The sequence below is a fragment of the Diadema setosum genome, chromosome 18, assembly GCF_964275005.1.
Source record: "Diadema setosum chromosome 18, eeDiaSeto1, whole genome shotgun sequence".
Lineage (NCBI taxonomy): Eukaryota > Metazoa > Echinodermata > Echinoidea > Diadematoida > Diadematidae > Diadema > Diadema setosum.
Window position 1 is genome coordinate 3077026 of NC_092702.1, and position 26280 is coordinate 3103305.

The 26280-nt window shown below is 39.1% G+C and overlaps 1 protein-coding gene across 1 annotated transcript in view; it reads right to left on the reverse strand.

The window, feature by feature from the left end:
* Nucleotides 1-20122, reverse strand: part of LOC140242073 (uncharacterized) — a 46797-nt gene extending 26675 nt beyond the window's left edge. The window contains exons 1-7 of the mRNA XM_072321833.1: nucleotides 19993-20122; nucleotides 18387-19465; nucleotides 10887-11083; nucleotides 7745-8028; nucleotides 6799-6946; nucleotides 4437-4756; nucleotides 3097-3147 (exon numbers count right to left, since the gene is read on the reverse strand). Coding sequence (XP_072177934.1) covers nucleotides 3097-3147; nucleotides 4437-4756; nucleotides 6799-6946; nucleotides 7745-8028; nucleotides 10887-11083; nucleotides 18387-19433 — 2047 coding nt within the window. The 5' untranslated portion in view covers nucleotides 19434-19465; nucleotides 19993-20122. The remainder of the gene's footprint in view (nucleotides 1-3096; nucleotides 3148-4436; nucleotides 4757-6798; nucleotides 6947-7744; nucleotides 8029-10886; nucleotides 11084-18386; nucleotides 19466-19992) is intronic.
* Nucleotides 20123-26280: the final 6158 nt, after the last annotated feature.

Genomic DNA, 26280 nt, shown 5'->3' on the forward strand with positions numbered 1-26280 from the left:
TTGACTTGCCTCTTTCTAAAGGCAATGGGAATAATATTATCCACAACACATATGTCAGTAACGAGTCAAGGGAATGTGTACTTTTTTCAAAAGATGAAATTTTGTGAAATTCTCTTTATATTTTCCTTATATTGTTGTACGCATGTGACATCATACACTGCAGTAGTCTTCTCATCCAGCGGTGACTGCACAAAAACTTCAAAAATTCATAACTTTTGAACGGATTGTCCGATTTTCCTCAAACTTTCAATGATGTGTTCTAATAATATTGCTATATTCTCTCAATCCTTATGTTAATGAAGGTGAACTTGTCCCTTAAGAGCTTCAGCTCACGACATAGAAATAAAATTTTATCTCCATGCAGTATGAAAATCGATAACTTTTCTCTTGAAGAGGAAAAATCTTGATTTCTCATTCCATTTCCTGCGGTTCTCCATCACAAATTTCATCACTCATAAAATTCTTTTTCAAGTAACGATTTGCAAGGTACCATGCTCGCAAAATGCATGGCTTATACAGGACGTGGGGGCCACTACAAAGCCATGCACATCAACCTAAATGAACCAACAGCAAAATCTGCACATGATCTACTTTTTTTTAACGTATTTGTTGAGGTTCATTCATGTCCTCAACAAACAGGCATCAATTTCATGCAAAGCCTGCACTTTTACAGGCAGTCAGCAAAGGATCCACAAACTAACTAAAATTTGGAAAGAGATATCAAGAAAGGGGTCCACATCTAAGATCTTTTGCTATAAAGGAGAGCTGGGCTGTATAGGTTGCAGTTTCTTCTCAAACTCACAGCAGATGAAAACAAAAAGTAATGAGTGAAGTTGAGTGCTGTGATTTTCACAGAGCACGAGTCATTCTGCTCAACGTCAAGTTTCCATGGCAACATGCTATGTGGATATCCGTGCAGGAGATGACACAGCAAATTGTGACCGAGAATTAAAAAAAAAAAAAAATCTCGAATGGCATAACAGCATCACGAATTACGCTTGTATCACGATTTTCTAACAACGATAGTTCCTTCGTACCTTCTTCAGCCAAGCGGAATTCCATTTCCTCAAAGCTTATGTCTCGTGTGAGACCGCCGTGGCTACCGCCCATGTCTATGCAGCGGAGGCGGTACGTTTTGGGGGTAAACATGTAAGGTGGTAAACGGGTATTGGAAACAAAAAATGTAATGGGTGAAACATAAAGTCACGGGTCAAAGGTCGGGACAGGGTAGGGAGGAGTCAAACAGTGAAGATGGGGTAGTTTGCACGGGCATAGTTTTAGGATTAAAGATGATTGGTTCGATGATCATGTCACAACAGTTTATAGAAATTTGTGATGATGATGATGATGACGACAAATGTGTGTAAATGGTGTTGTTGCAAGTAGCAACAGACAGTTATCATATTGATTACAGAGAGGAAAATATTTTAGAAGTGGATAGGAAGACAGTGGAAAAGGGAGAGCAAAGAATAAAACAAAAGTCCAGAACAAAAACATGAGAAAACAGGGAGTATAACAAACAAGGTTAACACCAAACATCACGGGCAATACATTACATGAATGATGAGTGGACAATTGATATCCACATAGGTGAAAGGTCAAAGGTAGAAAAGTGAAAAAAAAATGGAGAAATGATCCATGCAGCAAGAGACACAATTAGATCCAATGTTTGGTAGAGATAAAAGGATGGGAAGAGTTAGTGAACAGTGATCGCAGAAGCATGGTCAGGAGAAAGAAAAATGTGAAGAGAAAACAATGGAATGATAAATCTTACGTACTTTAGATGGATCAGTGTGGATGACATGGTAAGTGTGAATGAGAATGCAATGCAATACCTTCCCAATCACTGGTTTCATACTTTTATTTTTCTTATTTCCAAGCACAATAGACTTTCCTGTAACTGAGACAATAGTTCTCATGGGATCAACAGATCAGCCTACAAAAATCCTCAAGGTTTAGCCAGAAATCCAGAGGGGAAGTGACTTTGTGAAGGTAGGACTTAGGACATATCTCGCCTCATAGCAGCAGATCACGTGATTTACGGTCTTGCAATATACTACATCGCACTGCGAGATCTATTGTGAGAATGATCAAGCTCATGCTTTTTAAAAAGGGCCTACTTAATGGGAGTGAGCTTGACTAAATCTTTGAAATGGATCTTCTATACTGAGAAGCTGTGCCCTCTGTGTAATAAGTCTTTATATCTGTACAAGTGTGAATAACAATTCACATGCAAATTTAATATGTGTCGATTTCCTAGGTAACAGGGAAGGATATTAGCTGGAAAAAAGCCTGTTGACAGTATTACCCGAATTAAAGAAACTTTTGTCATCTTTGAAAAAGTTTACCAGGTCCAGTTATAACGCATATTTCTACAGGTAATAGAAAGCATGACTTGCTTGATTCAGTTGAAATGTTTGATATCAAAAGTTCATTTACTACTTCTCTTCTTTTTTTCAGTCAAAGAATGGTCATATATAAGGAAATCAAACAAAAGTTATGTGATTTTTTTCTCAACTAAGTAACAAGAGATATAGAGAATGACAGTCACACATAAAAAGAATGACAAAATACCCATGGAATGGACATTCTATCATAACAAATTCATAACTGAGACATTCTGGAACAAAACTCTAATAGATTCCTCTACATTTTTTTTTTCACTCAAAATAATGACAAGAAAAGATTTGACCCATTATATGACCCACCCTGCAGGACAACCCCATCATAACTTGCTAGGGTAAGGGATAAAATGGGGGAGATCGCTCTTGAATTCCATCCTGTTGGACCAAAATAGATTGCGAGTATCAGTCACACACAAAATGACATACCTTTCAGCGGGCAACCGTACGCAGGATTTCAATTCTTCGCATAGTGGATAAATACCGCTCAGTTTACCAAATCAAATAATCCAATATCAACCAACTAAAAATAAACACTTCATCAAACAATGGCAGTCCCATAACCTCTCCGGGTTTACTTGCAAAAACACACACTGAACAAACCATTTCAACATTGTCAATGGTGAGAAACCACAAAGCGCCCTCTAGTGGCAATGTCATGCACAATGAACAAGAACTGGCGGCAGAAACTCACCTTCAGACGATGGTCTGAACTCCTCATCATCAATGACGGCGGGAATACCTCCTGTAAGATGTGAAGACAAGAATGAAAGAAGTAAAATTTCAAAAGTGCACTCTAAATATAAGTCATATATATTAGCAAGCGGTAATCAATGTTTAAATCTATCATAACTGAGACCTCTAATCAGATACAGTGTGCTGTAATGAAAGTGCACATAGTTATAATGAAATTTAATTACAAAAAGTAAAGATTCAAGACCAAGAATAATCATCTATATTATTTGTTCCGGTATAATGACATTCCCCCCAACTCCACCCCCCCCCCCCTTCCCTGGACTTCGTTATAATAGGAGTCACCCATGCAACTAACTCATACGACAGAAGAAGCTACTTTATAATACATACACACATCTGTGATGAGAGACATTTGTGGACCATGGCTACAGCAATCTTGGGCTACTTCTGAGCATTAGCTCTACGAAATAGTGACCATCTAAAAGCATGTTTACACTGAGTACTGCTACAGTATCATTTCTCTCATTTCACCAAATAATTGGTACTCAAAATAACACAGAAAACATGCAGAATGATCAAATACTGTGAGTGAACTTAACAAAGCAATATGAAGTGAAACAACTGATATTAGAACTATCTATCTCTATGCTTACTGTAAAAGTAGATATTTTTGTGCAACTAATTTTTTGCACTCGGCCCGATAAGAAGAGTTTTGTGTGCTGTTAATTCCGCGGAATCAAGACAGTAAGTATGGGAACATATGGCATGTAAAAAAATTTTGGGTGCTTTTATTTTCGCTCTAGTTTCTGGTTGCACGAATCATGAAAAAATTTTCTTTCACAGTATGTATATCAGTTCTAAATTACTTGAAGCATAAGAATAATGTTCTGTTTGAAATGAAAGAGGATTACACAAACATAATTATGATGCACTTGCAAAGTTAACAAAGTCAAGAGTTTATCTTATCCACACAAAAGTCGTTTCCATAAACTGTACAAATATGAAAATTCATGCCAATAGTATGATAAAAAAAAAAAGAATGTATGTGATATTCTTTTTGATATCAATTCAAGCAAAGCAAGCAATAACACAAACCACTGATTTTGTTAACACTGAAAGTGAAAGATGTGTTTGTAAAATTCTATTCCATTTGAAACAGAGCATTAACCCATTGAGGACGAGTCCCGAGTATACTTGGGCAGGTGTCTAAGGGAAATGCGTGCTGGAACAAAATCAGCCGTCCTCAACGGGTTTAAATACGGTCAGGGCAGGTCAAACTTCCAGCAAGTGATGCACATGGGTGCAGCATAGAAGGAGAGTGAGAGGTGGACTGTATACCTTGAGCATCAAAGGCTTGGGTGGGTTCTCCGTTGACGGCGAGGACGTCGTCCGGCTGCCTCTCTTCCGCGCTGGCGACGCCGCTGTCTCCATCCCCCGTCGACAACAACTGGAGACCGCCCTCATCCTCCTTGGGGCCTTCCCCATCCTCATGGGCTCCATTCGTCTCCGGCCGGAGCACCACATCCTCGGGTGACGGAGGGGAGATCTCCCCGTTCAGTCTCTCCCTGTCCGACTTCTCTTCCGCCGGGGCCGCATCCTCGGCCGGCTTTTTGGTGGGCGTGGCCTTCTTGGGAGACCGCTTCCTTGGAGAGCGCGATCTGTGACACAGGAGAGAGCATAGACAATGAATACAAAGTGGAACCTCATTATATGGAGGTCGGATATACAGACCTCCCAACCTTTTTGACTGAAAAATAGGGATGATCTGGCTCAAAAGTAGGAAAGAAATAGCAGTTTCCATAGGAGTGTATAGTGAAATAAGAGTTGGGAATGGTCAAAATTCAGATTCTTTCCTCCAAATTCAGAATGGTTGGGAGGTCTGGATATATAACAAAACCCTCTTATAACAGTTGATTATGCACGTCCAAACTCATTTTATTTCTTAGTTTGTGTACCTTGATATATATAGTGAGAACCCTGATACAACAAGGTAATTGTCATGGTTTTCAGGTCCTCGTTAGAAGGAGGTTCCCCTGTAACTGTTGTATATGAAAATGTAGGACATCTTACGGGATATCATGGGGCTACCTGTGTGTTAGATGCATCTCTACAGGCAATCAAAATTCTGATAACTGGGTTTAAGTTAAATTCCATAGTTACCGCATATAAACTGTTCTGACTGACGCACCAAGAAAACATGTGCATCATCTGTGTTATAGAATGGGTAATTTTCTTGCCAAAAATCAATTTTTTAATGCCTCTGCCAACGAAGTGGCCGGAGGCATTATGTTTTCGGGTCGTCCGTCCGTCCCGTATTGTTTTTGTCGATATCTCAAGAACCGTGTGGTGGTTTTACATCAAACTTGACGTTTTAATCATTCATCCAATTGAACCTAGTTCTAGGAAAGTGAACATTCAGCACATTTGTGGCAAACCTGTCATTTTAATATTTTGCCAATTGTGTGAAACTGTCATCACACATTGTCAAGACATTAGACCTATTAGGAGAACCATGCATTATGGCAAAGGCATACCAGTCGCCGTAGCGACATTTCTAGTTTCTATCATGTTACCCGATGCCAAATTTACTGGATGCATTTCCGTTCGGCTTGCCATAGACGAGAGCCTGAAAATCATGCATCCAGTACTTCAAAACCATTAACCCTAAAAGGGCCGGGGGGGGGGGGGGGGGGGGGGGGGCGGAATCCGCCCCCCCCTCGACGTTTCGCGCTATAATTCTGTAACGCGAGAAGGCCTCATCGCGAGGCTTCTTGACTTTCTTCGTTCAAGTCTCGCGCAACTTTTGAGACCAAATTTGCAACGTCCGCGCATACTTTTGCGAAGCCACGCCCATTTTCGTAACGGAATGTCGCTCCAAAACGGGCACAATTTTGTGATTTTGTGTACATTTCCTATGGAAAACAGTGCTCTGTCATGAAAAGCATAAAAACCTGATTATTTTTACAATTAATCACTTTCATTGATTAATTTTGTGCTAATTATGGTAGAAAAGTGGTCAGTGACAATTTCCAATGAAAAAACAAAGAAAAAACAAAAGTTGAAAAACAAAGAAATACATAAGAAATTCTGAAAACAATAAAATACATAAGAATTGAAATGAGTTTTGGAAGTTTTTGTGATGTACAATTGTTGAATATGCTAAAACAGATTTACAGATCAAATATTAGACTCTCAATGCTTTTAATTAAGCTAAAATATCACCTTGAGCTTAATTTGCATAATTAATTAATTAAAATTAGAAATTGATTGTTTCAAAAAATCTTATAACACAATCTTGTAGATGATGACGCGGGTCTCACGCATGCAAAATTTCATCGCGATCGCACCACCGATGGCCGAGATCTCAGGGGGGGGCGGAATCCGCCCCCCCCCCCCCCCCGGTCTGAGCATAGCCAAAAAAGCCCGGCCCCTTTAGGGTTAATTTACTGGATGTATGGAAAAAAGTACTTGATCAATGATTTTTAGCCAATAGGCATCTCGTACTGAGTGCGCAAACCTTTGCTACAAGAGCATGTACCCTCGCTACAAGTGCGCGATAACATGTTTGCCACTGTGACACAGCATGCGGCCAGTAAAACATCAACACATAGCTCTCGACCAATGAGATCGCAGGATTCTCGCTACCCATTTTGTAACAGACACTGCTGCACATATTGGTACTTTGGAAGCAGAAACTCACTTCGCCTTGGGGGAGTTGGCCATCTTGGCGGAGGTGCCAAATGGGTCTTTGATTTCCTCGTAGTTGAAGTCGTCCTTGTTCTCGTTCTGATTGGTTCGTGCTGGCGACCTCCTCCTGATGGGTGGGGAGTTCTGCATGCCCTTCTTTGCTGTAATGGGAATGGGAATAAGGAAAATAAAGACATATACAGGTATTTGCCTCCTAGGAAGTACAGCTATACATTTTGAGCATGCACCACATGCTCACAAAGCATTCAGTGAAATCCCTGGTCTTATGAAGAAATGATTGGCATAAAAAATGCAGCGCTTTGGAGAACTCTATTTCTGTGTATCCATCATGGCCTAAAACATAACACCTGTTTACCTCACCCCACTTCAAAATCTTGACATTAAAGTGAATGATGACTATAAAAGCAAATCCAAATGGTCAATCATGCTGTACCAATTCAAAAGATATCCTCTCCAAATCAAACAAAGAGATACTTATATTTAATAGTATTTCTTTATTTACATTTCATTTCATTTCATGTAACAAATTATGTTATTTTAAACTGGAAACTTTGCTGCACAATTATTCCACATTCCTGCACCATGTCCCAACTATTACTCTATGTACCATGACCATGTCATAAACAATACATAGGAACCCACGGTAGGATATGTTGTGAGATTGCAATACTTCGGTGTAGCTTTTTGGCTGATATTTCACATTTCTGTCGTTACCCAAGTGAAATCATGTTATCATAGCATTACTTTGAACAAATTCTTATGCTCATGTGTCTATTTTAGAGCAAAAATTGGCAGTTTCTGGATGCATTTGGAAACAATGTTTTACCCTTAAATGGTGCCTTTAAATTGTGATACAGTGTAAACATCCATTTCTTTTCCTTGTCATCTTATAAAGGTACACGTATTATCTCACACATTGTGAAACAGCTAATGCTCACATTGAAACGGATTCATGTTTGCAAGGTCCTCGTCACTAAGCTCGTAGATGTTCTTGCGGACCGGCTCCGGTGGCGGAGGCGAGGGCGACACGCTGTCGTCCATGGCGACAGGGGGCTGTGGCGAGTCCCCGCCCTCGGGGGTAGGGGCGGAAGTTTGGTCCCTATCTGACTCCTCGCCAAGGCCCTGCGCGGGCACCGGGTCCGCGAATTCCTTTGGAACTTCGAGAATACCCTCCACTTTGAGAGGGTTTGGTGAACAGGATTCAGCAGAAGTGGTGATACCGCTTTTGGAAGAAAAAAGAAATGGAAAAAAACAATACAAATAAAAAGGGCACAGAAGTAGTCTACTTTACCAGACACACATCATTCAGACAGGATGTATCATAGACTCAGAAGAGAGATTCCAACTCATTTCCCTTGTTGTATTATAATCACATGATCAATTTCTAGACTTTGAAAACTTGCAGTCACAAGAATAAAAGTTCCAAGAAATGATGTGAACCTTAATATGAGGTACTGTACATTGTAAGGTGTGTCTCTTGTGTGAAAAGCTACACAAGGTGTGAAGAAGAGTGGATGTTCATCATTCTTTATCCACTCAAAATATGATTTACTGTTTAAAGATTTATCTGATATGCAAATGGCTTACACTGAAGTTCAATCAAGACAGAGAAAGGTACCAGTCATGCTTAATTCAGTCATTCACAAAACAAATTAACTTTTCACTATATACATAATACCACCATGAAAAAAAAAAAAATCCAAATGAAACAATTGTCACCGTGTCTCATCGAGGCTTTCATACTACAGGTAAACTCCACCATAACATGGTTAAGGAAGAATTGAAATGCAAATGCCTTGGAAATCTATTTTCAAGTCATGTTGAATGATTTACTGATGTTTGTATGATCACAATCCCGAACTCCACAATGCCATGCTTAAATAGAAAAGGAAACATAAATGCCTTGAAAATCTACTTTGAAATCAATGATTAATAATTTGCTGATATTCACTCGATCATAATGTCATCATAGCTTGATTAATGGTCCCCACACTTTCAACTGCTCAATGCTCACTGCTTGCACTACATTGTACTTACTTACTCTCAATGAAGTTTTTGCTTGTTTCTTTGTTTGTTTGTTTTAGGGGGAGGGGCAGAAATTTTCCTTAAGAGTTACAGGTTATGAGTTTGAAAACTGTGGGTAACACTGAAAGGGTACGCTGAAGCTGAAATAGACTGCTATTTTTAAAGAGGGAAGATATTGGACTGTGGGAGAGCAATCTCTCCTGACCGGTGTGGTAAGGTCAGCAAACCCGGCAAAATAAGCAGGTGAGCTGAGTACCAAATGACCCCTGATGCTTGTCGGAAAGACAGGGTCATAGGAAGAAAACGAACGATAACAGACAAACAACGTCATCAATGAATGATTTCCTCTGACCATGTTCTTATCCCAATGGCAGATTGTTTTACATTAAATACTATACTTGGCATAAACAACCCAAAGTTTAACCTTCACGGAGAGAAGAGGTGAGGAACAAAACGATAAAGAAAAACATGTAGAGTAATTGTGCTGGTAAATTTCTGATGGAATATTGGATGTAATATTCTGGTTTGTTACTGGCTAATACATGTTCTCAAACTAATAACGGGGGTATTTAGCAGACACTGGCTACCATCACTACCACTTAAAGGGATGGTACACTATTGGTGGAGATGAAAATAGGGCTTTCACTTTTTTGCAAGATACCAAGATAACACTTATGAAATAGTACAGAGTATACCATTTTAAGAGGAATTCAAAGTTTATTTGATGAAAATCGGGTTTGGAGTAGCTGAAATGTGGGTCCCACACTTTATTAGGTTCACTCTGTTTTGGATATCTCAGCCATTACATGCTCTTTCATATTTCATAAGAGGTTTCTCACTATCTCACCAATAAATGATAAAAACCTGAAGTTAAGTCTCAACCAAAACTATATGATCCCTTTAACCTTCTGTGTGCCACATTAATTGAATGTTCATAGGTGTGTGTGTGTGTGTGTGTGAAATTTCAGCAAATTTGATTCATTGGCAGAGAATGGGTTAATTAGAGCAATATGACAGAATTCTTCCCTTCACTTCCATGACACATGGAATTACCATGGTAACACACAAAATTGGGTATGCACACATTTTTCCATTGCTGCTACTGTGTTTCTGACTGACAGCATCTCTGCATGTAGTCGTCCTTCCATTACATTCACTGTGAGACACATGTAAGTCATTACCACAGTCTAGGTTGAGGAAGGCTTTGGTTTGTATGTGGTTCCAAAAAGTCACTTAAAGGGGACCTCTAGGCTAATTTAAAAATGAAAGCATAAATCAGTTTCATTAAATTAAAGATTTTTTAAGTTAGGTTTCAGATTTTGCTCTATTTTCAACCCTCTGTACAAAACTTTCACTTTGCACAGGGGTCAAGTGGTGTATGGGAGTGTGAGGTTAACACCCTGACAATGGTCCTGAACAATGGCCAGGGTTTGAATGCTCTATTACATACTATATTATGAGAAATTCCACTGTCACAGTTAGTCTTTATTTATCCTGAAATGTAGTGTAAACATGCAAGCACATAAAAACATGTGCTTGTTTTTTTTATGTGCATGCATTTTACCTTTACCATGAATTCAGACTAGCAGTGCCCAGGGCAATCCATCATGAATTATTAATAAAGCATTCATGTGCCTTGGAGCAAGAGACCAGAAGCCTTGTCAGCAGAGCTCTGAACAGGTGGTATTCATGATATTCATGTCTATTGTTAAGGGTAAGCACACACTCACATACACATCACTGGTTTTTTGTGTTAAGTTCAAATTTTGTACAGAGGGTCCAAATTTGACCAAAATCTGGAACTTAACTTTAAAATTAATCATGGATTTAATGAAACTGATTCATGCTCTCATATTCAAATCACCTCCAACAAAACTGTACACTATTCAGCTATTACTAGGTACTCATATCAATGACAGTGTTATCTGATGTATAGTTTTTTGAAATTATCAAGGATCAAAAGTGGGAAGTGTTTTTTATAACACCTACTACTAACTGTCCAGTGCACACACCACCGAACCATGACACTCCCACCTGCAGTCACTGATCACATACCCAATCGGCAGACTGGAAATGATCTCGTTGATGACGTCGGCAGCTATGGTCATGTACTCCTCATGGTCTTGTTTGGTGACGATCGTGGCGCGCTCCACCCAGCGCTCCTTCTCGTCCAGCTCCCGCACGGCGCTGTAGGGAGAGTCACCCGTGTGCGGCTGCAGGTGCGCTGCCCGAGCCGGCGTCTGGAAGGTTACCTTTTACGCACAGACAAACAATCACAAACAACTCGTCAAAAACATGTAGTGCATACTCCCGAACATCAGCATGTGATAATGCATTTCCTATGCCCTTGTTACCGAAAGCTGGCAAACGATAAATTCAAGTATGGAGTTTCAAATCTTTTATCTTCTGGTTAGAAAAAAAAAGCAAAGCAAACAAAACTCATCACATAGACATAGACAATGAGAATAGATATTACTGTAGAAAAAAGTTTATACGTCCTTCAGATACAACTTTATTTAAAGACCATAAGAAAAGTAAAGGACAAAGGCAAAAAAAAAAGTCTAACCGGAGTGGAGATAACGTAGTCTAGAAAACAGCTCATCTTTCCTCCGCTTATGTGGCAAAGACCATCCGAGAAATACATGCGAATGGAGAAAATTGCGTATAAATCACTGAAAAACTGCCTAGGTAGGTACAGATCCTCTCGCTTCTTGAAGAGTGTTTGGACTGGAAAGCACACGCATCCCTCTCCCCTGTTTACTTGAGCATTAACACATGGTAATGGGAACATGTGTCGAACGTGACTCACCAGGGCAGCACAATGTTGCCTACCGACAGCCACTGCCTGGTTTATGACACATGCGCCGTTAATGTTCTACTCCCAATGTATGGAGGTGATCGGCAAGTCGGAAAACTGGGAGAGAATTTTGGCAACTCTCGCCGACAAATTGAAGCCGACTGCAGCTGCTTAAAGACCCTCACTCATCCCCTCACCAAACACTTGGAATTGCAGTATTGTTGTAGTTTTTTCTTTCTTTTTTTTCTGAACTGTACAATGTATGTTCGTCAACAGGTATGTTATTATCATGCATATGCTCATTTGATTAGACATGCCATCTGTGATATCATTGTGTGATGTATTGCACACTATAGACTTGCTACATGTATGTTTCATTTCTACTATATGTAGGGCCTAAGCAGTGAGAAGTACTCAGTACTTGTAAAAGGGGGGGGGGGCTATTGTTGCATTGATTGATTTACTAAGTGAATACTATTATGACATACATGCAAAGTTTAGAGACAGTGCATTTCTAGAGCTACTGAAATGCCTTAAGAATGAAAGTGCACCAATCCATTTGGTGATATTTCAGACAGAAAAGGAGAAAAGTAATTCAAATTCGGAAGCTGTCTAAAGCGTCTACCAACATTAATGGTCTGTGTTATACAACATGTTTCTCGAACATGGCATCTCAATTATAGCCTAAAAAGTTATCAACAACTGCCCAGTGATGGAATAAAATTGCTATAAATTACAAAAATTCTACTGCAAATAAAAAGAGTCTTCAATGTGTAAGAACAATTGATACTGCGAACACTTCCAAACTAGTAATAGTATTAGATTGTAAATTGCCATAATAATGACAATGTAAGATACTTGGAAGTCAAATGAAGCGCTGCTTTTAGAACTCTTTGTGCACAGACAGAAAAATCTGATCAGGGTTGTTCTGCTTCTTGGTTCATCAAACATATTTCACTTTTTGAAAAGGAAAGGGTAGATAATGGAGTCATATTGTCAACAAAGATAAACTTTGTGCATAAATCATACAATCGGCAAAAATAACACAGATTGCACAATCAACATATGAAGTCCTTTCCTATTCATATTATGCTCAATATCATGGGAACAAATGTTTATGTTTCTTTTTATTTTGCAATTCATACATAATGCAAGGAGTAATGGAAAAGTGGGAAATATAACCTCCAACTCTGCTTATCTAATCTCCTTAGCAACTTTTACTCGCCAATTTGCATAAGATTGTACCACTGCATTGCATCATCAATCTACATAAGTGGTGAAATTTGGTTGGATTCACAACTTGGGTCTACATACGATTGTAGAGCAAGCAAGAGTGGCTGTACTCTGCTTCATTTCGACACACTTGTACTTTACTATCAAGGTGTATCATGAAAATCCATACGAGTAGAGGTGCATGAAATACCCATGGTAGTCGTACATTGCATTTTGTGCACGTCAGTATCACAGTGTATGGTCAATCAGAACACATAAAGTGACATCAAAGAATACACCATGTATACATTTGTACCTGTACAGTGTACAGCCGTAGATGAGAAAACAGTCTGAAAATTTTAAAAGAAACGGAATAGAAGTGGGTAACAGGAATAATTTCTCAAAAATAGTGGCCAGGTTTACTGACAGCTACAATCATGGACTTCACAAACGGACTGAATGTACGGTAAAATGAATTTCTGTGACCAAACATTTAGTGGATTATAAACAGTTTGCATCCAGACAATTCAACCTCAAAAAGGACATAATTTGGTTTCTTGTGGCTTGTGGCTGGCAATACACTGGCAAGTTGTAGATCCATTCAATTATCACCATGAACCCATTGAGGACGAGTCCCGAGTATACTCGGGCAAGTGTCTATGGGAAATACGTGTTGTAGAAAAATCGGCCCGTCCTCAACGGGTTAAACTTGAATAACTGTGCGTGCTTGAAATCTGGGATTAGTAGAAAAACTTAATGCTGCAATGGAAAATCAAGTCATTAGTATGCATTAAACAAAAGGTGATTCAGAGTAATAAGGGTGAGCTAAAGGTAGAAATGATGCAGGTGAAAAATACATTGCTTGCATGTTTCCTGTCAGACTGAGAATCAATGAAGTTATTAAGGATTTGTTAGTAGCTTCTCTATACATAAAGCATACACAAACATTATTTATAAATGCAACACTTGACAAAAGAAAACAAAACAGAATCATTACATCAGAGTCAGCTGCTCTTCTGTGCTTCAAAATGAAACAGATATAGTAAACGGTAGACAACAATGTCTCAAATATTATACCATGAAATAGTGCATGACCCTCAAATTGGGCAGCCAATAGCTGCTCATTCAGAGCATGAGATATTCCATTCAAGACAAGGGTACTTATCGATATCTTTACCCGAGGGGCAACTGAGTGTAATCTTGGTTATGATCACAATACTTCATGAAAGCTGAAAGTTTTAGTATTGAAGGTCGACAACATTTGATGTTTATAATGAGAATGCAGATATTTTATATGTCAAAAACCATTGATCTGTGTCAAAATTTTGATGTCGCATTTAGATATTTTGGCGAGACAAATCCTGATGAACAAATTTGGATGCAGCAGCATGCATAACCAGTACGTAGTTTATCAACTACGTTACACACATGGCACTATTCTACACAGTTTGATAGTGACTTGTCTCTTCAAAGTCTGTGTGTACCCCAGCTGTCAAACAGTTCTTGACATGGAGATAGATTGTTTTGGACAGGGAGTCCTTCACTGTCCCATCCCCCTCCCCCCCCCCCCACCCCCACCCCACCTCACCCATCCCTCCCACCCCAACTTCCCCTTGAATTGGACCTCTGGGCATGACAAATAAACGCCTGTCTGTCTCCCCCGAGAGCGGTAGACAGACGTATATGTGTGTGTGTGTGTGTGTGTGTGTGTGTGTGTATGTGTGCGCGTTCGTGTTTGTGCTACACCTACACATGTATATATGGATGTATCATCCTTCCAGTGGGGACAAGAAAATAATGGCGAAATGTCACGCCACGACACGTACAACTCACTCGGCACAAGTGCTGGATTCCCCAGCACTACACGTTGTAACAAACTCCCTGAATACAGTTTGACTCTTTTACACAGTTTGGCATCTATTCACTTTGTTGCATTTTACATTTCCCAAACACTTTATAGGCCTATAGTTGAATATTCATTTGATGTGCAGATTAATATTTCATAAACAATTTAGTGCACACATACAATATCTGTGCTCTGTGCTTTCTTGGACACCTCACTACGTTACTACCAGATCAGGCTTCATAATGAAGAGTGTCCACAAGATAAAAGCCCCCAACAATCCAAAGTGTAATTTGTTGCAGGGTATTTTTACCACTTTTTTTGAAAAAAAAAAAAAAATCTTTCCCCAACAAACTTAAGCAACTGCTGGACTCCAAAAATAATCTTGTATAACAGTGTCTATCATACTGCTTGTAGATTATTGGACAAGACTTATCCCCGAAGTGTGGTCAATTATTCTCAAAATAGCAGAGGATGAAACAAAACTTTTGATAGTTTGGCCGCAACAAATGTCTAATGTCTAGTACTTGTGTTATTTACCACCGCTAAAAGTTGATGGTACAATTGGGTATACAGTAGGTATGCATGTAAACTTTGGATAATCTTCAATAATATTGTGGTAGATCTCAGTATTCCATAGATGTTTTCCCACAATGAGCACTGGTTCTGGTGCACTGTACGTTCAATCACCACATCAACAACCAGTTGAATGATTTGTGAAGGTCAGTTGAGTGTATTTCAGTCAAAATATACAGAACACACACTGTACGACACAAATTTAAATGAATATTAGACTTTGCCTTGTACTATGCACTCTGATATATTCCAAGGTTTTCAATATTTCACCTCCGGCAGAGAAAAATATTGAAAACAGATTTCTTGAATTAATTGGTACCTAGTTGTTGTAACTCTTGTACTGTAAAAGTGGTTTCTTACGCATACAGATACTTTCGCGGTTTCCATCGGTGCCAACTTTTTCGAGTGTGTTAAAATTTGCTGTCGGCAAAATCTGTGAATTCAGTCCGCAAAAACTGTCTTATTTTGCACATGAAAGCCCAAACTATAATCCAATTATTCTTTTATTTATTAAATAGAAATAAAATTAAATGCAGGCTTACCTGAAATCCTGTCTCTCAAGTACTTTATAACATGCTTGTAAAACTATTGTTGCCTAGATGACCTACATTGCGCGGTATCGCAGTGTGTGTGTTGACTATCAATACACTCAGCACGGAATCTTTGTGTGTGCATGTGCGCAATTAGCGTTGTAACAAGTGACGAGTTCAAAACATTTCCTTGCATGGTTAATTTCGCGCGACTTTTCAAAACACTTTCGTGTGATGTTAAATTCGCAGTTCAACCTCAAAGCGCGAAAATAAAACCACCGCGAAAGAAACCACTTTTGCAGTATACCACACTTTAATTTACATACCGGTCTAATGTGGGTCAAAAGGGCAAATTCCAACCTACAGTATAGACACACATTACAGCCTCTTTTACAGTTATTGTTTTAATGTCAAATATGTATAATTCTGCAACAAAAAATTAGCATCCTTGTTACCTGTACCATCAAAACAAAAACTGATTTCTTTAACAAAAATGGCAGCATGATAAGATTGTATAGTAAAAAAATAAATAAATGAATAAATGAAAACAAATGGAGAGTGTTTCTTAATCACAAGCAGAAAGCAGAAGCATTTTTTTCCCCTTAGGGGATTTATTTTCATTGTGAAAGAAGAAATCATGTTCATTGCATTAAACATTTATAACTGATACTATTATAACGTCAAAAGATGAAAATGTCGACAGCACTGCACTGTATGTTGTATATAGTATTACAGCCTCAGTGTAGTACCGATCCAATAGAACTAAATTGCACAGGTTTGTCCTTACTTTGCAGTCAATAGTGGAAAAGTGTCTAAAGCTTTTCCTGCTGAAGTACAGAAGTTTCTCATAAATTGCTGAGTAAGCTTCATCCAAAATTTGATAAGTTACTGACAGAATTTTGTGCATCTCAATCCCAGATGCATTCCATCTTAAAATACTACAATGTCCTATAATCTCTAATCATATTACACAAAGGCATTTGGAAGTGACAAGAAGACAACTCTACATCAAATTAATGCTATCGATGAGAGTAAAATCGCACCCTATCTGAAGATGATTATCTACTTTTGTACTTTGAAGATAGATACTGTATAAAATGAAAATGATTTAATTTGTCAAAGTTTGGTATAATGGTGACAAAACGAAAAGGTGACTATCTGGCATGTGTATCATTTAATTATGTTGTGGCAACATGCAAATAGCAAGGTATTAGATAATGATGTAGGTGTTGCTCTTACCGTGTCTAGCTGACTGGAGTTGTGAGACAGGCAATCGCCCATGTTACAGAAGCAGTACTGACAGAGAAATAATCTATACGTGTATGAAGAGCAAATAACGTAAATATATGATGCGTTTCTCCTAGCCCCCACTCACTGAATGTAACCCGCCAGCTTGCTGCCACAATATACAGCAGGGCTTACTATGAAACAGAAGTCCTTGTTTTTATCAGTTGACTTACAAAAGACAAAAAAAAAAAAAAAAGTGGCTTTAGAATTCAGTATGATCTGAATCTGAATCTCAAGGATTATACTATATTTACGTGTACCTTGTAATTGGAGTTGTGTTATGAACAGATGTTGTGTATTGTGAAAAATGCTGGTACTGAATGTAGAAATCAAATCATTCAATTGCTTTTAAACACAAAGAAGGTGAAACAGTTCTGTTTATGATTATATTTTGTTTTTGTTTAAGAACATGGAAACTTCAGCCAAACTGGCATTTTACCAACATGTGCAAGAGATGTTTCTTCTGTTCACAAAGGATTGTGAAAAAAGAAAAAAAAATGAATTTGATTGCTTGTTACAAGCAGCATTGAAGATGAAAAAAAACAAAATTCCTAGAGGCAGTGTTTTACTCCATTTTTCACTAGTAAATTCCTGAAAAAATGACTGGTCTGACAGTGATTTTTACTGGTCAGGGACCGCCGGACCAGTGCCAGTGTGCAGCCTTGTTGTATCATTTATAACTGAAAATGCAAAGTTGTGTGGAGTCTTCGCTAGAATATTTCAAGTGATAGATGAAATGACCGAATATCTCCTCTGTGCATCTGGGTATGATGTGAACTCAACTGCATACACAACATTATAAAACAATACAAACAAAATACAGAGTACCCAATTAGTGGTAAGTGTAAAAGAGCAATGTCTACACACGTTAATGATAGTCATTCAGTGGGGTTAAGTAATTCAAGTGACATGAACAACAGTTTGTTAATTTCTGAGCTAGAATAATAAATGTTCACTAAAAAAAAAGAGAGTCAAATGCACAATATGAGGCATACATGATGTGATGTGAAACGTAACAACGATGCAAGAAAGAATCAGGCGTTGAAATGGTGGCTGCACTACGATCAGGTCTACAGAGATGTTTCGCTGGGTATCATGCTAGTTCGTTCTCTCTTTTCAGTGCGTGGTGATAAGAAGCCATCGGCACCGGGTAAAGGGGGTGGGGAAGGTTGGCTCGGTGAAAAGGGACAGAGGAGACTCTGAACGGACCCATGCAGTCAGTTGGCGAGTTCAAAGACTCTCCACCACATGCTCAGTGAACGGCACACGGCAAGAAAAGTCAAGTCCCATGCACACACAACCAACACTACCTGCCCCAGAGGCGAGTCGACGCTGGGAGGCGAGGCACTGACCAGGCTCTCCGATGTCATGCCAACGGCCGAGTCGCTAGAACTGTGGCTGGGTGACCGCAGAGTCTCCCGTGGGGCGGGTGATATGCCTTCCGAGAAGTCATTGTCTAGCCCATTGACCAAGTTGGTCCCTGAGCATGGCGGGATATTGTCTAAGGGTAAGGTGTCCTCATTGCGAATGTCATCGTCCAGTTCGGCCCCTAGTTCATCCTCAATGGACCGAAGCTCGTTGTCGTTGTCCAGATGGCTGAGTTCTGCATCGGTGAAGAGAGAGTCGCTTCCTGATGATAAATCCTTATAGTCATCCGCTATGGAGTCGTCCGGTACCCCAAGAGCTTCCAAGACCTTTTTCACATCTTGCTGCCTCAAACGCGCCATTAGTTCGTCGTCTGATATCCCTGGATCCAAATCCACAGTGCCTATCTCATCTGCCGCAGCATTCTGGTTGGCCACGGGAAGCTGCCCAACATTTGGTCCCGGAGCAAAGTCCCGCACAGGAGTCATGATGGCACTGGTGTTGCCACTGCTGTCCCCCACGCTGGGGTTGTCCGACTGCGCGCTCCCCATGTCCAGGTCCGGATTCGCACTCATCAACCTGCGCCGCGAGCTGCCGCGGTGGTGTCCCCGCTCTCGCGTGGCCGACTTTCTGGCGCTTTCCCCCCGATTACGCTGGTCAAGAGTCCTGGAGCCGTTGGGGTTGCCCAGCGGTGAGGATGAGCGCATCACCGAGTCCCTGTCTACACCACCAGTGCTGGTGTGTGCACGAGGCCGCTGGCTTTCACTCCGAATGGCTGGCATAGAATTTGATCTCTGGGCAGGCTTGCGAGCTATGCCGTCCCGTGCCTGTGTGGAGCTGCTCAAGTGATTGAAATCAATACTGACTTCAGTGGTGTAGGGCAGCCGCTGCACGGGGGTGAAACTCCTTGAGTACTGCTGGGACGATGAGGAAATACTGCCGTCAGATGACAAGTCGCTCATGTGAGAGTTTGTGTCACCCATTACGGACATAGGAGTGGCGGGGGCTAGCAACGCTCTCTACGCTATAATACGACAACCAAGCAAGATAGAGACTCACAACACGAAGGTGATGGACCAATGGAGAAACAACAGGCAATATATCTTTGAGGAAGAAAAGAACAGCAATATAAAGAGAGTATACATTCAAGGGAACAAAACTGTAGCTAGTGAATCATATGATTGGCCTTGTGAGTTGACTCTGTTGGATTGAGAGAAAGCAAAGCTGAGTGAGTATGTAAAACAGGAATTACTGAAATTGTTGTTTGTGATAATAAATACTTCATTTCTATTTAGTTCATGGCGAAAAAGTTGACATGAAAGACTGAAGAGTTAACATGTGATAAATCATGGAACTAAAGGTAAAATAGTTGTAACACAATCATGATTTGCAAGACTAGAGAAGTGTGTGGGAAGAATAAGATTCAAGCAAAGACTGGGACTATAAAGCCCGGAGGTACTTTAAAGAGAGAACCAAAGACGAGAGTGCTATGAATCTGACACACGTGATCAAAAGACGGTTGGGAGTGGCTTTAAGAGTTGTTTATCCTACCTTCAAACTCTTATTGACTGGTGCTGGGGTGAGAATGTTGATGATGTTCAAGGGCTTGAGAATGGAATGAGGCTGGCTGGAAGGTGATGCAAATGGATCACCCTTGAGGCTGGCTTGATTCTCCTTATCACAGGCTGGCGAGAACGGGCACCCACTCATTGTTCAGCTGGACAGACAAAAACAAGTGAGAGATACACAAAATTACAGATTGAAAGAATGATTATGATAAAAATCAGAGAGTACTGTAAAACAAGATATAGTATTTTTGCGGCATGAAATTTTTGCGAATTGGAGCCGACAGCCTTTTCCGCGGCGCGAAATTTTTGCAAATTGCCATTGGCATTCAATGCATACAGTGTAGACAATACATGTAACTTTCATGTGCATTTTGATTTCACAAATCTTGGCTAATGGCTCTCGCAAAATTCACAAAATTAAAGTGCACATGAACACTCTTTGTTTTACAGTAAATGTAAATTCGCAGAAAGGGTCATTTTCTTTTCAACGGGGATGATAGGGAAGGTAGGATAACGCAACTTTATTTCCATTCTCAAGAAATTGAAATACAGTACTCATAAACTACACATTGCAGACATTCACTATTAAATTGATACTTTTAAATACTGTACAAACATATTGTTTGCTGCTTACTGTCGAAGATGAGAAAAGTCGACTTGTATTTTAAGGCCAGCACACACATTTACAAAGTGCTACTGGAAAAAAAAAAAAAAAAAAAAAACAACTCACAAGACATGCAATGTACAGTTATACACCATCTCATGTGAAATTCAAAGAGTGACATCTTATCTACAATGTACAGTAGTACACTGTATATCTACTGCATTCATGCTTTATCTTGCAAACATTTTACTGATAGCATGCTTGAAAATATCAGTGCATGCTGACCTGTAGCCTTGTGACTGCAATGTGTATTAAACGTTAAACCATTTACATTACGTTCACAAACACAGTAAGAGTCATCTCCACTTATACAATGTACATATGTGCAGACGAAAATATCTACAGCTGTATACACTATGTACACAGCACACACTTGTACCGGATTCTGGCTTTTGATACATAGGCCTACATGTACAGTTTGTATGAATGAATGGATATTTTGTCTACCTGCCAACACAAACATGTACAGATGTATGTATACGGAGGATCTCCACATGTTCCAAGGTCTTTGCTCTCATGTAATAATATTTTTCTCAATTCACGATAGAACTTGTTTTTTGGTAAGAGTCTTTTGAAAAGGAAAACTTTTTTCACTGCCAATGGACCGGTGGTTGCATCCAGAGAACAATATACTAGCAGATTTCTATGGCCTTTCAACCGCAGCTCCATCCAATGCAGCACACACAATATATATGAAGCAACCAGCGATGCTTGAGTCAACATCGCTGTCAACTCATGGACAGGCGTTGACAAGTTGTCTGACTCAGGATTGTTAGCTCGGTCTTCAAATGAAACTTTCACAGAACTGAGTTAAGCTGCGTTTACACCAAATCCGGTACGGGTCACGGAACGGGGTTTTTGCTATGGTGCACCAAAAGGAACCATATCTGGTTCTGTTACAATATCACTTCCCCGCTAATAATTTTGTTACTAAATCAATCTTCTACTGTTGATTTTGTTGCTCTTGATTTTTGACATAAGAATAACATTTTGGGTGATTTTGTACCGAATTACCGATTCTTTTTTTAACAGAACCAGACATGGTGCCTTTTGGCACACCATAGCCAAAACCCGGCCCATTGCCCGTACCGTGCTCGGTGTAAACGCATCATAATGCATCAGCGACATCTGCAAATAGAAATACCTTTTAAATAGAACCATTGTTCTTAGCCTGTAGCACTTCTACATCAACCACATATTTCATAAAAGTTTCTGTCATAAAGATTTTTAAAAATATGATAAAATGCAATATCAGTTGGTCTTCTACGTGTAACTCCATTTCAATTAATATTTCATCCTCGCATCACCAAATTAAGTATTACAGGGGAAGAAGTTTAACCTTATGTAAGTGTTTGAGTATGTTATGGATAATTCACAAAAACACTCCACATATACCTGCATGCAGATTACACATTTAGAAAATAAGTGTTGTTGTTTTTTTGTGAACTTAAAGTATAAGATAAAATAAAGAGCAGAATGTATTTTTAAGAGATTACAATGTATTGCCAAAAACTTAAATTACAGCTATGAAGATCAATGTGTTTTCCTTGACGAGCATTTCTAATGCTACTCCATTTAAGAGACTCTAACAACAACAACAACAACAACAACAAACTTCCTTTATAGAGTGAGCCCATTCAACTGGGATAATGGGTTGTTTATCACTGTTGCTACTTAGGTCAAATCATTTGCACAACACAGTAAAATGTCAAATGCAGGTCATATATTCTACCATAACAATGATATCTCCTTTTAACCCCTTCTCCCACTCTATACCCCCCCCCCCACCCCCTTGCCCAATAGATAGCCTTGCATGTTCCATTATAAAGCTTCCTACCATCATACACTATCTGTTCACTTCTCTGGCATAGGGTGCCATCCCAAGCTGATAATGAGCACCTTCGGGCTAATCTCTCTTTCATTCCTTTCATCTTCCATCTTGTGGTATGCAACCTTTATCAAAAGACAGGAAATCAACTGTAGTCCCTCCACTGGTATCAAGGAACCTATTGAGTAACAGGAATCTAGCCCCAACCAACTGTAAAGTTTCTCCACTCATTCGGTTGCTATGACCCGATCTGCATAAAATACACCTTCTCTGTAGACATCATTTTTATCTATTCATCATACAGTGTACCACATCCCTTGATTGGCTAGTACTCTGTGGACTGGTGTTACTTTCTAAAATGTAGTTCTGGTACTGGAAGACTACTAGCACACATCAGGTCAAAAGTTTGAATATGGACAAGGCTGGACATAGCCTGTACTACAATTGTATGATAGTCAGAGCTAACATGGCTGGCTTGGGATAGCAAACTGTCCAATGCCAGTTGATTTACTACACTATCAGTGTGATTATTGCAATGGGGTCATCTCAGACTTCTATCACAGTGCCAAGTTGTACGCTGGATGTTGATTTACATCATACTTCACAGCAACACATTCAATTCACTGCACAGTATTCATGGAAAAAAAAAACAACAACAAAAAACATTTACAAAACTGTTTCAAAGTTCTTTATCACTTTCAGTACCGGTACTTAAAATGCAGAACCAAAACCACAAACCTTCACTGGACAGTAAAATCCCAATGACACATTTAACTGTTAGCTTGCCAAAGTTACAATTTTGCACCATAAAATTAAAATAAATTCCATAGAGCACCAACATGTCTGGCATGTAAAGAGTGGGATCAATTTCAGCAAACCAACTCAACAAAGCAACAGATTAGCATGGGTGTAAGCAAATGATAAAAAAAAAAAACCAACAAACCAACAAACAAACAAACACACACATGAGAAGACAGTCACATCCATTTGAACTTGTATTGTGTCAACTCAACTCAACTTGTGAAGTGATTTATGACCATCTACAAACATTCGTTTCTGGTAACATGACCATGATGCCACTGGTGTAAGAGCCCTCTTTTGTTCAAAGAATGAAAGGTCGATACTGAAAGTTGTACAGTTTCATGGAAGTGCACCATAGACAAATGCTTTTCTACATGCATACCTTTAACAAACTGTGATTTCCTCTTTTGAAATTTGATATTTCATTCATTATTAAATCATCTTTTTAATGTACAAAACATAAGTGTTTTTATGCATGCAACAATCAATGCCATTTGATGTTGGCAGCTATTTTGAGATCCCTGAAGGCCTTTTTAGCTCAAGACTTGGTAATTATTCAATTTCTCATACCTTCTTCTTTTGTCATAACCTAAAAAGAAAATGTTGGAAATATCTTTCAATCCACTGGAAACTGGCCATTAAAGCCACACTATCAAACCCATCACAAAGTGCTTCCCTAGATTCCTTTCCAATCATACATTGTACTCACTTTTTAGGACAAAGTTACTGGAATGATGCCTTTATATATATCTAACATGAAATAACTACTAACATTCAGCTGTCTTTGAAATACAAGAAAGATTTACTAAACCCTACTGGGGAAAATGCCCTAAAATGACATGGTACAATCACATTCACGTTTTGAAAAGAAATTTGTAAACGTGGTATGAATTTGGTACAAATTTTAGTTATTTAGTATACACCATGTACGTGTGTAGATGAAAAGCACATAGAATGTACACACAATGTACGTGTATGTCTATAGATTACTCCATCAGACAGCATTTCTGCTACGTTGCTATCGGCTCGTTTTCAACACCAACCTTTCCCAATCGATCTCGCCACACTTGACAATTAATCAGGGCAAATGCGACATTAATCCCCATGTCAGCAGCTGCCGCCGATATTTCCTACCGATGGATTGCGAGGAGCTGCTCGAATATTAGATTTGTTGTGTCTGTATCCATTCATCACAACACCCAAGTACAGGAACATGTATGCTTCGTTAACCTCCCGCTACGGTAAGCCCCGTGGCGGCATGGGTGCTTTCGTACTCGAGAGCACTCAAAATCACTAGTCCATTAAGAGTTTGAACCCAAAAGTTTGTGTTTAAATTCAGTGTTGTGCATAAATTCACATGGCGGCTGAGGAAGAGAACTTTGTTGTAATATCACAGGATTTGATGTCTTTAAAAAAGAGGCATTGCACAACTTAATGAGGGCAAGAGTGACTTTACACACTTGTGGAGGATATCTTGCCAGGAAATGGAATATCAAATGCAATACACTCCTTCTGATAAAGCAGGAATAGTAATACTTTTGCACAAGCCCGTGTTGGTAGGTTGCGTCACTATAGGCTGGGGTCAATTTTTTTTCCTTTTTTTTTATGTGTAACCATAAAACTCACATGATTGGTATACCTTTAATTCAAGACAAGAGTTTGAATCAATTCAACTGATAAATACCAAAGTCACTGCATAATACAGTGTAGCTTAGAAATATACAAGCATTATCATTATTTTTTTGAATAATGAAAGTTAATGTGTGATACAATTACAAGGGTACCAGGTATCAACTGTATCAAAGTGAATAGTTGGATTTTCAGTCATTATGGGACCATTCACATAATAGCCGTTTAAAAAAAAAAATGAATAAAAAAATAAAAATAAAAAAATAAAAAATAAAAAAATAAAAAAATAATCTGAAATTGCAGCTGCTTTGCAATTTAACAGTGTACTAACTATGATTACATAGCAAGTTTGGGAACATACATGAAGAAAGAATAAGTCAATCCACGAAAGGACAAAGAAAGTGCTATTCCTGCATCACATTCATGTACATGTACGTGGGTGATGGTTGAATGGTTGAGCTGTTCAAAAACCACGCTACCCTTCTCAATGGCACACGCGCTGGCTGTGCAACATATTATACTTCTCAAACGCGGTAATGGCTAGTATGTAATCGTGTTACCATGGCGACCATTGATTCTATCCAATGTCGAAATGCATCTCACATGGCTCACTGAAGTCTGATGACTCATAGCAAAAATGTGATAAAATAATATTAACATTTTATTGCATGCACTGATGGAAAAGCAAATTGTCTGCACATAGAATTCTATCTGAAGAGATTCATGCAGCGTACAATGAGCAATCAAAATGACTTGATATTTCACAGAGGTAAAACCCTTTTACAACACACATTGTACATGAAATCAAACTGACAAAGTCATCAAATTGGATTTGGAGCTATTTGGTGGTTTGGACCTTACTTTGATACCTGTGCTAGATAATGTCCTCTTTAAGATGAAAAAACAACAACGAAAAAACAAACAAATGTGCCACTATGATGGTATCAATACATTCCCAAAGCTATATTCTGGCTTTCGTCTTATCCAGTGAGCCGCAGTGGAAGATGTAATCACTTAAAAACTGTTATCAATGCTGACATCATCATACTATGAGGTTGTGGTTTTTTTGTATATCGAATGTCATAGGGCTCTTTTGTGTGACGTACAATTATGTGCAAATCAATGGAAATTACATGTCACATCTTGCTTTATAATCATGCTCTGCTGTATTTCTGCATGAATTTAGACATGAGTCAGATGTGCTTTACTGTTGTAAATGTAGTATGCTTTTACAGAAAATTTGCCACTGGTGACAAAAGCAGACCTCCCAACCTTTCTGACTGAAAAACAGGGATGATTTACTGTAGCTAAAAAGTAGGAAAGAAAGAGCAGTTCCCATAGGAGTGTAC